At 46.8% G+C, this 13,644-nt stretch overlaps 1 protein-coding gene across 1 annotated transcript in view; it reads right to left on the bottom strand.

Moving 5' to 3' along the window:
* The window catches only part of LOC147092758 (leupaxin-like), a 54,307-nt gene extending 49,574 nt beyond the window's left edge, over positions 1–4,733 (bottom strand). Inside the window, exon 1 of the mRNA XM_085976005.1 lies at positions 4,597–4,733. Within this exon, the coding sequence (XP_085832131.1) occupies positions 4,597–4,609 (13 nt within the window). The 5' untranslated portion in view covers positions 4,610–4,733. The remainder of the gene's footprint in view (positions 1–4,596) is intronic.
* Positions 4,734–13,644: the final 8,911 nt, after the last annotated feature.

Below are 13,644 nucleotides of genomic sequence, written 5' to 3'. Positions count from 1 at the left end.
AGGGCTTTATAGGGTGGATGCTGGGAGAATGTTTCCATTGGCTGGGGAGTCTAGAACCATGGGCCACAGCCTCAGGATAAAGGGTAGGCCATTCAGGACTGAGATGAAAATAAATTTCTTCACACAGAGGGTGGTGAATCTTTGGAATTCTCTACTCCAGAGGGCTGTGGAGGCTCAGTCATTGGGTAAATTCAAAACAGAAGTTGATAGATTTCTGACTAGTAAGGGCATCAAGGGATATGGCGATAGTGCCGGTGAATGGAGTCGAGGCAGAAGATCAGCCATCATCTCATTGAATGGCAGAGCAGTCTCGAAGGGTCTAATGGCCTACTCCTGCTCCTATTTCTTATGTTCTTATGTACACTCCCAGCCGTGTGACAGCCCCTTTGTGTTCTTCAGTTCAACCTATATGGCCTCATTTTATGATCCTTCTAACAAATACTCAATCCTCACCGCTGTAATTGTTTATTTAACCAATATTACGACACCATTTTTTATCCCCCTCTCTATCTCGTCGGAAAACTCTGTAACCAGGAATGTTAAGCTGTCATTCCTGCCCTTCTTTCAGCCATGTTTCAGTAATATCTGTGGTGTCATATTTCCATTTGTCTATCTGTGCCCTCAGCTCATCTGCCTTATTCACACGACTCCTTGCATTGAAGTTTGTACCATTAAGCACTGCCAAACCACTTTGTTGTCCATTTTCTAGCCTTTGTTTCCTCTGATTTACAAACTCACTTGCTAATGTTCTGCCTTCCTTTTCCAGCTTTGCTTCTCTTCATTCTGAATCAAACCTCTGGTTCACATACTCCTGCCGAGTTAGTTTAAACCCTGCCAAACAGCACGAGTAAACCTACCTGCAAGGATATTGGTCCCCAGCCTGTTGAGGTGCAACCCGTCCGATTTGTTACAACATGCAAAATTTCAAATCACCACTTTATTTTTATATTGTTCTGTATGTTGAAGATTATGCAAGTGAATTTTGCTTAAATGAAATTTTCTTCCAACTTCTGCTAACCAAGTATTTTTCCAACTTCTGCTAACCAAGTGTTCTTCCAACTTCTGCTAACCAACTTCTGCTAACCAAGTGATTCATCTTGCATGGAAACCAAGAGGCCATTTTCATAAGTCAGTTAGAAAGCCACGGATTAATCAAGGAAATTCAGCATGGATTTTTGAAGGGAAGGCCGTGCCTGACTAACGTTATTGAATTTATTGAAGAATTAACAAGGAAGGTCGATGAGGGTAGTGCGTTTTGGTAGCCGATGTGGATTTTATCAAGGCTTTTGAAAAGGTCCACAATGGCAAACTGGTCAGAAAAGTAAAAGTCAAGGGAAAGTGGCAAGTTGGAGCCAAAATTGGCTCAGTGGCTGAGAGCAAAGTGTAATGGTCGACGGGTTTTTTTGTGACTGGAAGGTTGTTTCCAGTGGAGTACGGAAGGGCTCAGTACTAGCTCCCTTGCGTTTTTTGGTATATAGCAATGACTTAGACTTCAAAGTAGGGGGCATGATTAAAAAGTTTGCAAAAGATACAAATCTTCGCTGTGTGGTTGATAGTGAGAAGGCATCAGTGGACTGGTCAGGTGGGCAGAATAGTGGCAAATGGAATTCAATTCGGAGAAGTGTGAGGTAATGCATTTGGGGAGGGCTAGCTAGGCAAGAGAATACATGACAAATGGTAGGATACCGAGAAGCACAGAGGAACAGACCTTTGAGTTCATGTCCACAGATCCCTGAATGTAACAGGACAGGCAGATAAGGTGGTTAAGAAGGCATATGGGATACTTTCCTTTATTAGTCGAGGAATAGACTATAAGAGCAGGCAGGTTACGCTTGAAGTGCATAAAACGTTAGTTAGGCCACAGCTAGAGTATTGTGTACAGTTCAGGTCACCACATTACATGAAAGATGTAACTGCACCAGAGAGGGTTACAGAGGACATTTGCGATGATGTTGCCAGGACAGAAGTATTTTAACTATGATGAAAGGTTGGTTAGGAGGAGGCTGAGGGGTGACTTAATTGAGGTGCATACAGTTGTGAGGGATCTAGATAGAGTGGATAGTAAGGACCTACTTTCCTTAGCAGAGAGGTCAATAACCATGGGGCATAGATCTAAAGTAATCGGCAAAATGATTAGAGGGGTGTAGATGAGACTTTTTATACACAGAGGGTGGTGGGGGTCTGGAACACACTGCCTGAAAGGGTGGTAGAGACAGAAACTCTCAGCACCTTTAAAAAGTACTTGCATGTGCACTTGAAGTGCTGTAACCTACAAGGCTACAGACCAAGAGCTGGAAAGTGGGATTAGGTTGGATAGCTCTTTTTTCAGCCGGCACACTCACGATGGGCTGAATGGCCTCTGTCTGTGTGGTAAATTTCTATAATTCTATGATTGGAAGACAAGGCCACAATAAAATAAAAGCCCACTGTTAAGCAAGGTGTGTTTGCAATCTGTGCCCTTTAAAGTAGAAAGATATTCTATTGTCTTAGGACCTAATTATTTTGTAGTACCGAGTACAAGGTGTTACGATCCGATAGAGCACCTTCCGACTCTGGTGTTCTAAATGAATCAGTCTGCGATATTTAAAGATCTCCTTTGCGTGTGTGAAAGAGAGAGACAGAGCGAGAGAATGGTAGGACACATTAAATGGTAGGACACTGAGTAGTGTAGAGGAACAATGGGACCTTAGAGGGCATGTCCACAGATCCCTGAAGGTAGCAGGCCAAGCAGATAAGGTGGTTAAGAAGGCATACGGAATGCTTGTCTTTATTAGCCGTGGCATAGAATACAAGAGCAGGGGTTATGCTTCAACTGTATAAAACACTAGTCAGGCCTCAGCTAGAGTACTGTGTGCAGTTCTGGTCACCACATTACAGGAAAGATGTGATTGCACTAAAGAGGGTACACAGGAGATTTACAAGGATGTTGCCGGGAGTAGAGAATCTTAGCTATGAGGAAAGTCTGGATAGGCTGGGTCTGTTTTCCTTGGAACAGAGGAGGCTGAGGGGAGATTGGGGGAAGGTTTAGAGGGGATTTGAGTGAAAATGTCTTCACCCAGAGGGTTGTGGGGTCATGAACTCACTGCCTGAAAGGGTGGTAGAGGCAGGAACCCTAACCACATTTAAAAAGTACTTGGATGTGCACTTGGGATGCTCTAACCTGCAGGGCTACGGACCAAGAGCTAGGAAGTGGGATTAGGCTGGAGAGCTCTTTGTTGGCCGGCGCGGACACGATGGGCCGAAATGGCCTCCTTCCGTGCTGTAACTTTCTATGATTCTATGAGGGAAAGATAAAGGATGCGCCTGTATATCAGTGAGTGATTCCGAATGAGCATATGTACTTTTGCCTGTGGAGGTGAAGCAGCCGGATTTTGAAATCTAACCTCTAACTTCTACACTCCTATACAGACTGGTATTTAACAAGTTAAATTTACAAAGACCCGTGTCCCTTATCAGACGTTCCATCAGGCACAGCAACTGCTGCCTGCGTGCGAACTGCAAAAATATCTTACTCATATCGATCCAAAGTTGGAGGAAATGAGTTGTCCACAAACGGAAACCGTTTGCTTCTGTCTCTGCTAGTTGCAGCATTTTGCTCTTACTTTGTATCAGCTCATGCAAACAGATGTTGAGACCCCTTCAGTTTTATTTCACAAGAACGTTTATTCAAATCCGCTGTGTTTTGATTAAAGTAGCATTGGATTTCAATTTGCCCGAACCTCCACTTGAGAATTATGGGGTCTCTAGCAGTTTTGAAAATTTTAGTTTTGATTAATTTTCCGCCTTAGGTTCCATTTTTCCACTTTGCTCACCGTCTGGTTTCTACCGAGAACCGGTGTCTGTGACGAGAGAAATGGGACCTACTTTTAACTTATATCCCTGCCATTTCTTAACAACAACATTAATTAGAAGGGTCGCTTTGTAATATTAAAGCACTTCAGCGTGCCATACTTGCAAATTAAAGATTCTTCCTCTCACTGATATTTTGAAACAACAAAATAAAACTTGGTCCCCTATTTGCACCTGTAAAGTAAAGTAAAGTATTAATCGATACACGAATGGTTAGGAAATCGTTTTAAGAATAATATGTGTCGATAACCACAAGTCACAGATTTAAGATAATTGTCAAAAAAGGGGAGGGGGTGTAGAGATTGTTTTTACACAGCGAGTTGTTGTGATCTGGAATGCACTGCCTGAATAGGCGGTGGAAGCAGATTCAATAGTAACTTTCAAACGGAAATTGGATATATATACGCAAAGGGAAATATTACTGAGCAGGGGAGTGGGTTTAATTGCGTAGCTCTATGAAAAAGCCTGCAAAGGCACGATGGGTCGAATGACTTCCTTCTGTGCTGTAAGAATCTGCAACAGTAGTCTATGATTCTAATACACAGAAACCTCCACAGATTTTTATGAAGAGTTCTGCACTTAATGCAGACATATATTAACTTTTATATAACATTAGCCTCCGAGTCCAAATAACTAAGGCGCTCCTTTGACCTCCACATCTCTTTCGCCTCTCCATCATTTTCATGCTCTCCTACCCTTTCCATCGACCTTTTTCATGCCCACACTCAGACATTCTTAGTAACTCACCCAATTCATCCATTGTAAATACTGAAGCAACCCCCGATCCCGTCTGAGCGGCTCCCGTCCCCAGTCAAGACTGGTGCCCGGGGGTTGGGCCGGTCTCTGCGCCTTGTTCTGCGCTCTACAGGCTCTGAGGGGAGCCTGCCAGGAAGTCTCAGTGCGCATGTGCGCCTGGATCTCGCTGTTTCGTGTTCTACTCAAATGTTGCTCAACATAAGAAGTTCGAATGCAGTATAATTTGACACCTAGTTTCCTTTACACTTCCCAGTGGCTGATTCATGTTGTTTTTATGCGAGTTAAGTTTAAAAAGCTTCTATTTACAACCCCACCCCCTCTGATTTAAATCGTAGAATCACACAGCACAGAGGCGGTCATTCGGCCCATCGTGTCTGTGTCCTGCTCTTTGAAAGAACTCTGCAACTACTCCCACTCGCCAGCTTGTTCCTCATAGCCCTGAAATTCCAATTATATATCCAATTCCCTGTTGAAATTTAATAAGGAATCTGCTTTCAGCATCCGTTCAGGTAATGCATTCCAGAACATATTCTCTGGTTACCGACCCACCAGCCAGTTGAAACAGTTTCTCCTTATTTACTTAATGAAAACTCCTCAGAATTGTGAACACCTCTATTAGATCTCCCCCAAACCTTCTCTTCTCTCAGGAGAATAATCCCAGTTTCTGTAGCGTCTCCACATAACTGAAGTCCCTCATCCGTGTTACCATTCTAATAAATCTTCTCTGAACCCTTTCCAAGGCCTTCACATCCTTCCTAAAGTGTGGTGCCCAGGACTGAGGCCTAACCAGTGATTTATAAAGGTTTAGCATAAATTATTTGCTTTTATATTATATGTCTCTAATTATAAAGTCAAGGATTCCCTATTTTTTAACAGCCTTATCATCTTATCATGCCACTTTCAAAGATTTCTGTATGTCAAACCCCAGGTCTTTCTTTTCCTGCTCCCCCATTAAAATAGAGCCATTTAATTGTTGTGTTCGGGAATGCACTGCATAAAAGGGTGGCGTCCGGTTCCACGGGTGCATCATCCTCAGGAACCAGCCTCAGTAGGATACTCTACATGGGTGACCACATACAGTGGGTATTGATCCCTATTGATTAATGGGACCCATCCCAGCTGAACAGACCCTGTCCCCACCCTGAACCCACATAGTTTGATTTCCCAGCAGCGTCACTGGGCACTGATACTGAGCGAGAACCTGGGTAATGTTTACCCCAAACCCAGGAATACTGAGTGCAACTGTCAGTGTCCCATTGCAGCCCAGACTGAGCCCCACCCTGGGCCCTTCCTGTCTGTGCATTTCCCCAGTGCCCCATTGGGGAACAGTCAGCACCGGATATCCTGTAGAAGCAGCGCTGTTGGGCCGGGCGGCTGATTCTCGTGACCCTGTGGCTGGGCCTCTGACGTCACAATGGAATTTTACCCGGAATGCACCGGAACTTCCTCACAGATTACGTCACAATAATTATTTTGCTATTGACAATGTGTGATTGATACGTCACACACTAGACCCGTCCATCCAATTTCTCCACCCCTCCTCTTTTACCGTGACATTGGCAGCGTCTTCCTATTTAGTGAAATCAGACGCAAAATGCTTATTTAGTAACTCAACCATGCCATCTGCCTCTACAAGAAGTGTGGCCTTCCTTTGACGTTCATTTAAATCTTCATATGTTTATAACAGACTTTTGTGTTCCTTTTTATGTTACCAGCTAATCTTTTCTCATGCACTCTCTTTGCACCTTTTATTTTCCTTTTAAGTTTTCCTCTGCACGTTCTGTATTCTGCTTGAATCTCAATGGTATTATGAACCTGATATTTATCATCAGCCTAATTTTAGTCTTAATTTCTTCAGTCATCCAGGAAGCTCTAGCATTGGATGCCCTTCCTTTCCTCCTTAGTCTGTGCCTGAACTATCTTCTCCGTGTACTCCACCCATTGTCCATTACTGTATTACCTGATAATCTTTGCTTCCAATCCACCTGGGCAAGATCCACTTTCAACTCACTGAAATTAGCCCTCTTCCAGATGAGAGTCTTCAACTTTGATTGTTGCTTGTCCCGTTCCATGTCTACTGGAAGCCTAATGATATTGTGATCACTCTTTTCCAGAAGTTCTCCCGAGGAAACATTCTGCACTTGTCGTACTCATTCCCCAGAATTTGATCCAGCACCGTTCCCTTCCTTTTTGGGCTGGAATCATACAGATTATGACCTGTAATCATATTCGGAATTTCTCCCCCTCCTTGCCCTTTACAAGGTTTTTGTCCCAGTCAGGTCTGAGAATCATAGGGACAAAGAAGGGAAGATGTGCAATGATATGTCAGCCTCAGTTGTAATTTGAACCAAAGAATGGTGATTCCCATAGAATTGTTCAATAGTAACGTGTCCAAATATATACACACAGATTCTCACAAGAACTGCGACAGTAAGAAATAGAACGGCTGGACAAGTAACGAGCTGCTCGGGAAACACTGCTGGAAATATTCATAATTAACACAGGCCTGGACGGAGGTCGAAAACACACACTTCAGTTTACATGATTGATGCATTACTGCTTGGCCACCGCAAACCTCTGTGCAAAATCAGAAAGTCAGGATTAACACATAACATGCCACACGTCCAGATGTTACACACAGCACGTCACACTCCTGATGTCACACACCAGAAGTCACACTCCGATGTCACATTCCAGATGTCACACTCCAGATGGTACATCCCTGACGTCACGGTCCTGATGTCAAATTCCAGGTGTCAAAATCATGACTTCTCAATCCTGATGTCACACGCAACATGTCACAAGAATGAGATCGCACTCCTGGTATCACACTCCAGAATTCATACACCTGATGTCAAACTCCTGATGTCACACTCCAGATGTCACAGCCCTGATGTCACACACCAGATGGCACACTGTAGATTTCACACTCCTGATGCCACACTCCAGATGGCACACTGCATATGTCGCACTCCTGATGCCACACTCTTGATATCACACTCCAGATGTCACACCCATCAAGTCACATTCCTGATGTCACACTCCAGATCTCACACACCTGATGTCACACTCTAGATGTCACAATCCAGATGTCACACTCCACATGACGCAATGATGATGTCACACTCCGAATCTCACAAACCAGATGGCATACTGCAGATGGAACACTGCAGATGTCACACTCCATAAGTCACACTCCCGATTTCACACTTCAGATGTCACACTACTGATGTCACACTCGAGATATCACACTCCTGATCTCCCAATCCGGATGTCACACACCAGATGTCACACTCGTGATGACACACTCGAAATTTCACACGCCAGAAGTCACACTCCTGATTTCACACTCCAGATGTCACACTACTGATATCACACTCGAGGTGTCACACTCCTGATCTCCCAATCCGGATGTCACATACCAGATCTCACACACCTGATGTTACACTTGAGATTTCACAATCCAGAGATCACACAGCTGATGTCGCACTCCAGATATCACACTCCAGATGTCAAACTCCTGATGTCACCCTCCTGACCTCACACTCCAGAGGGCCTGCTCCAGTTGGCACACTCCTTTAGTCATACTCCTGATGTCGCACACCTGATATCATACTACAGATGTTGTACACAACATGTTGCACTTCAGATGGTACATAGCTGGTGTCACACTCCAGATGTCTCACTCCAGATTTGACAATACAATTGTTACATTGTAGATGGTACACCAGAAATGGAACACTGCAGATGTCAGACTCCAGGGGGGTGATTTTGCCAATGGGGGCACGTTGGAGGTGGGACTGCTGCTTGTCGGGTCGATATCCCGTCTCCATCGATTTCTGGCCAATCCACGCTATATTCCCTTGATTGCCCGTGTTAAGCCCGCCCACCTCTCTCTCATCCCCCAGTCTCTCTCTCATCCCCAGTCACTCTCTCATCCCCCCGTCTCTCTTACTCATCCCCCAGTCTCTCTCTCATCCCCCAGTCTCTCTCTCATCCCCCAGTCTCTCATCCCCCAGTCTCTCTCTCATCCCCCAGTCTCTCTCTCATCCCCCAGTCTCTCTCTCTCATCCCCCAGTCTCTCTCTCTCATCCCCCAGTCTCTCTCTCTCATCCCCCAGTCTCTCTCTCATCCCCCAGTCTCTCTCTCTCATCCCCCAGTCTCTCTCTCATCCCCCAGTCTCTCTCTCATCCCCCAGTCTCTCTCTCATCCCCCAGTCTCTCTCTCATTCCCCAGCCTCTCTCTCTCATCCCCCAGTCTCTCTCATCTCCCAGTCTCTCTCTCATCACTCAGTCTCTCTCACATCCCCCAGTCGCTCTCACATCCCCCAGTCTCTCTCTCATCCCCCAGTCTCTCTCTCATCCCCCAGTCTCTCTCTCATCCCCCAGTCTCTCTCTCATATCCCCCAGTCTCTCTCTCTCATCCCCCAGTCTCTCTCTCTCATCCCCCAGTCTCTCTCTCTCATCCCCCAGTCTCTCTCTCTCATCCCCCAGTCTCTCTCTCTCATCCCCCAGTCTCTCTCTCTCATCCCCCAGTCTCTCTCTCTCATCCCCCAGTCTCTCTCTCTCATCCCCCAGTCTCTCTCTCTCATCCCCCAGTCTCTCTCTCTCATCCCCCAGTCTCTCTCTCTCATCCCCCAGTCTCTCTCTCTCATCCCCCAGTCTCTCTCTCTCATCCCCCAGTCTCTCTCTCTCATCCCCCAGTCTCTCTCTCTCATCCCCCAGTCTCTCTCTCTCATCCCCCAGTCTCTCTCTCTCATCCCCCAGTCTCTCTCTCTCATCCCCCAGTCTCTCTCTCTCATCCCCCAGTCTCTCTCTCTCATCCCCCAGTCTCTCTCTCTCATCCCCCAGTCTCTCTCTCTCATCCCCCAGTCTCTCTCTCTCATCCCCCAGTCTCTCTCTCTCATCCCCCAGTCTCTCTCTCTCATCCCCCAGTCTCTCTCTCTCATCCCCCAGTCTCTCTCTCTCATCCCCCAGTCTCTCTCTCTCATCCCCCAGTCTCTCTCTCTCATCCCCCAGTCTCTCTCTCTCATCCCCCAGTCTCTCTCTCTCATCCCCCAGTCTCTCTCTCTCATCCCCCAGTCTCTCTCTCTCATCCCCCAGTCTCTCTCTCTCGTCCCCCAGTCTCTCTCTCTCGTCCCCCAGTCTCTCTCTCTCGTCCCCCAGTCTCTCTCTCTCGTCCCCCAGTCTCTCTCTCTCGTCCCCCAGTCTCTCTCTCTCGTCCCCCAGTCTCTCTCTCTCGTCCCCCAGTCTCTCTCTCTCGTCCCCCAGTCTCTCTCTCTCGTCCCCCAGTCTCTCTCTCTCGTCCCCCAGTCTCTCGCTCGTCCCCCAGTCTCTCGCTCGTCCCCCAGTCTCTCTCGCTCGTCCCCCAGTCTCTCTCTCTCGTCCCCAGTCGCGCTCTCTCGCCCCCAGTCTCGCGCTCTCTCGCCCCCAGTCTCGCGCTCTCTCGCCCCCAGTCTCGCGCTCTCTCGCCCCCAGTCTCGCGCTCTCTCGCCCCCAGTCTCGCGCTCTCTCGCCCCCAGTCTCGCGCTCTCTCGCCCCCAGTCTCGCGCCCTCTCGCCCCCAGTCTCGCCCCCAGCCTCGCGCCCTCTCGCCCCCAGCCTCCCGCTCTCTCATAGAAACATAGAAGATAGGAGCAGGAGTAGGCCATCTGGCCCTTCGAGCCTGCTCCGCCATTCAATGTGATCATGGCTGATCATCCAAATTCAGTACCCTGTCCCTGCATCTCCCCATATCCCTTGATCCCTTTAGCCTTAAGAAATACATCCAACTCATTTTTGAATATATTTAATGAACTGGCCTCCACCGCCCTCTGTGGCAGAGAATTCCGCAGGTTCACCACTCTCTGGGTGAAGAAATTCCTCCTCATTTCAGTCCTAAATGGCTTACCCCTTCTCCTTAGACTATGACCACTGGTTCTGGACTCCCCGGCCATCATAAACATCCTTCCTGCATCTAGTCTGTCCAGGCCTTACAGAATTTTATAGGTTTCGGTGAGATCCCCTCTCAATCTTCTAAACTCCAGTGAGTATAAGCCCAATCGACACAATCTCTCCTCATACGTCATTCCTGCCATCCCAGGTATCAGCCTGGTGAATCTTCGCTGCACTCCTTCCATGGCAAGAACGTCCTTCCTCAGGTAAGGCGACCAAAACTGCACACAATACTCAAGGTGCGGTCTCACCAAGGCCCTGTACATCTGTAGCAAGGCATCCTTGTTCCTGTACTCGAACCCTCTTGCTACGAAGGCCAACATACCATTTGCCTTCTTAACCGCCTGCTGCGCCTGCATGCTTTCCTTCAGCGACTGGTGCACAAGAACACCCAGGTCTCTTTGCACTTCCCCTTCTTCCAATCTATTGCCATTCAAATAATAATCTGCCTTCCTGTTTTTGCCACCAAAGTGGATAACCTCACATTTATCCACATTGTAGTGCATTTGCCATGTTTCTGCCCAATCACCCAATCTGCCCAAATCATACTGGAGTTTCACGACATCCTCCTCACAGCTTACCCTCCCACCCAGCTTTGTGTCATCTGCAAATTTAGAGATATTACATCCAATTCCCTCATCCAGATCATTAATATATATTGTGAACAGCTGGGGTCCTAGGACCGATCCTTGCGGTGCCCCACTAGTCACTGCCTGCCACTCGGAAAACAACCCGTTTATTCCAACTTTTTGCTTTCTGTCCACCAACCAGTTCTCTATCCAAGTCAATACCTTGCCCCCAATCCCATGTGCCTTAATTTTAGCAAGCTAATCTCTTATGTGGGACCTTATCGAAAGCCTTCTGAAAGTCCAAATACACCACATCCGCTGGTTCTCCCTTATCTATTTTACCAGTTACATCCTCAAAAAATTGCAATAGATTAGTCAAGCATGATTTAACTTTTGTAAATCAATGTTGACTTTGTCCGATCCTGTCACTGCTTACCAAGTGCTCTGCTATTACATCTTTTATAATAGATTCTAGCATTTTCCCCACTACCGATGTCAGGCTTACTGGTCTATAATTCCCCGCTTTTTCTCGACCACCTTTTTTGAATAGTGGGGTAACATTAGCCACCCTCCAATCCATGGGTACTGTTCCAGAATCTATCGAGTTCTGGAAGATGACCATCAATGCATCTACTATTCCTAGGGCCACTTCCTTAAGTACCCTGGGATGTAGATTATCAGGCCCTGGGGATGTATCGGCCTTTAGTCCCATCAATTTTCCTAACACCATTTCCCTACAAATACTGATTTCTTTCAGTTCCACCCTTTCATCAGGCTCTATGTTCCCCGGCATCTCTGGGAGGTTATTTGTGTCCTCCTTTGTGAAGACCGAACCAAAGTATGAATTTAGTTGGTCCGCCATTTCTTTGTTTCCCATTATAAATTCCCCTGATTCTGACTGTAATGGACCTACGCTTGACTTCACCAATCTTTTTCTCTTCACATATCTATAAAAGCTTTTACTGTCAGTTTTTATGTTCGCCGCTAGCTTACTCTCATATTCTATTTTCCCTTTCTTAATTAATCTCTTTGTCCTCCTTTGTTGAATACTAAACTGCTCCCAATCCTCAGGATTATTGCTTTTTCTGGCCAATTTATATGTCGTCTCCTTGGATCTTATGCTATCCCTAATTTCCCTTGTTAGCCACGGTTGAGTCACCTTTTTTGTTTTATTTTTATGCCAAACTGGGATGAACAAATTCTGGAGCTCATCCATTCGGTCTTTGAATGTTTGCCATTGCCCATCCACCGTCAACCCTTTGAGTGCCATTCCCCAATCAATCGTACCCAACTCGCTCCTCAGACCATCATAGTTTCCTTTATTTAAATTGAGGACCCTAGTCTCTGAGTCAACTACTTCATTCCCCATCTTAATGAAGAATTCGATCATATTATGATCGCTCAGACCCAAGGGGCCTCGTACAACAACATTGCTAATTAATCCTTCGTCGTTACATAATACCCAGTCTAAGATGGCCTGCTCTCTGGTTGGTTCCTCGACATATTGGTCCAGGAAACCATCCCGTAAACACTCCAGGAATTCCTCCTCCACAGTATTGTTACTAATTTGGTTGGCCCAATCTATATGTAGATTAAAGTCACCCATGATGACTGCTGTGCCCTTATTGCATGCTTCTTTAATTTCCCTTTTAATGCCATCCCCAACCTCCGCCTTACTGTTTGGAGGTCTACATACCACTCCCACTAATGTTTTTTTCCCCTTAGTATTTCTCAGTTCTACCCATACAGATTCCACATCATCAGAGCTAATATCCTTCATTACAATTGTATTAATCCCTTCTTTAACCAGTAATGCTACCCCACCTCCCTTTCCTTTTTGCCTATCTTTTTGCCAGTCTCTCTCTCTCTCCCAGTCATTCTCTTTCTCTCTCTCTCTCCCTCTCGCTCCCAGTCGGCCCCTCCCACTCCCAGTCGGCCCACCCCCGCTCCCAGTCGGCCCCTCCTGCTCCCAGTCGGCCCTGCCCGCTCGCTCTCGCCCCCGCCCTGCTTCTCTGTCACTCTGAGAGTGAGTGCTGAGGCTCGCTGACTCTCTTTCTCTCCCTCTCTCAGCACCACATGAAATACCAGCCACTGACAGAGATGTCCTGCACCTTATCTGAGGCTGCAGATCTGGCTGAAGCAGGTGGTACAGCTCATTCACCACCTCCTTTCTAAAGCACAGCCTTCTGATACACTGCTCCTCCGACGTGTTCCTGTAGGAAAACTGCTGTTGGAAAACCCTGGCAGCGTAAGGTCTGGTGTGGTGACGTCTGTTGGTCCTCCTCTGTCTGGCCATGCCTGCCCCTCTCTCCCTGCGTCTCTGGGCCCTTTCCAGATGATTAAGCAGCAGGACGTTCCCCTCCAATGCAGCCCCCATAATAAGTGCGCAAAGAAAGTTTTGCCGTTGGAAATGCTCACCAACAGCAAGGTGATGGTCAGAAGGCTGAAGTTCCTCTACCAGCGCTGGCTCAGTGGTGAAATGGCTGGCAGTGTGCAGCCCTGCAACTCCCTGTAGCTCTCGAAGAAGTTGTGAGCAAA

This window comes from Somniosus microcephalus, unplaced genomic scaffold, assembly GCF_052327205.1.
Source record: "Somniosus microcephalus isolate GS21.2 unplaced genomic scaffold, FLI_Smic_1.0 unresolved_chr2, whole genome shotgun sequence".
In the NCBI taxonomy this organism is placed as follows: Eukaryota; Metazoa; Chordata; class Chondrichthyes; order Squaliformes; family Somniosidae; genus Somniosus; species Somniosus microcephalus.
Note: the sequence above shows the minus strand (reverse complement) of the source record. Positions and strands in the feature narration are given on the sequence as shown.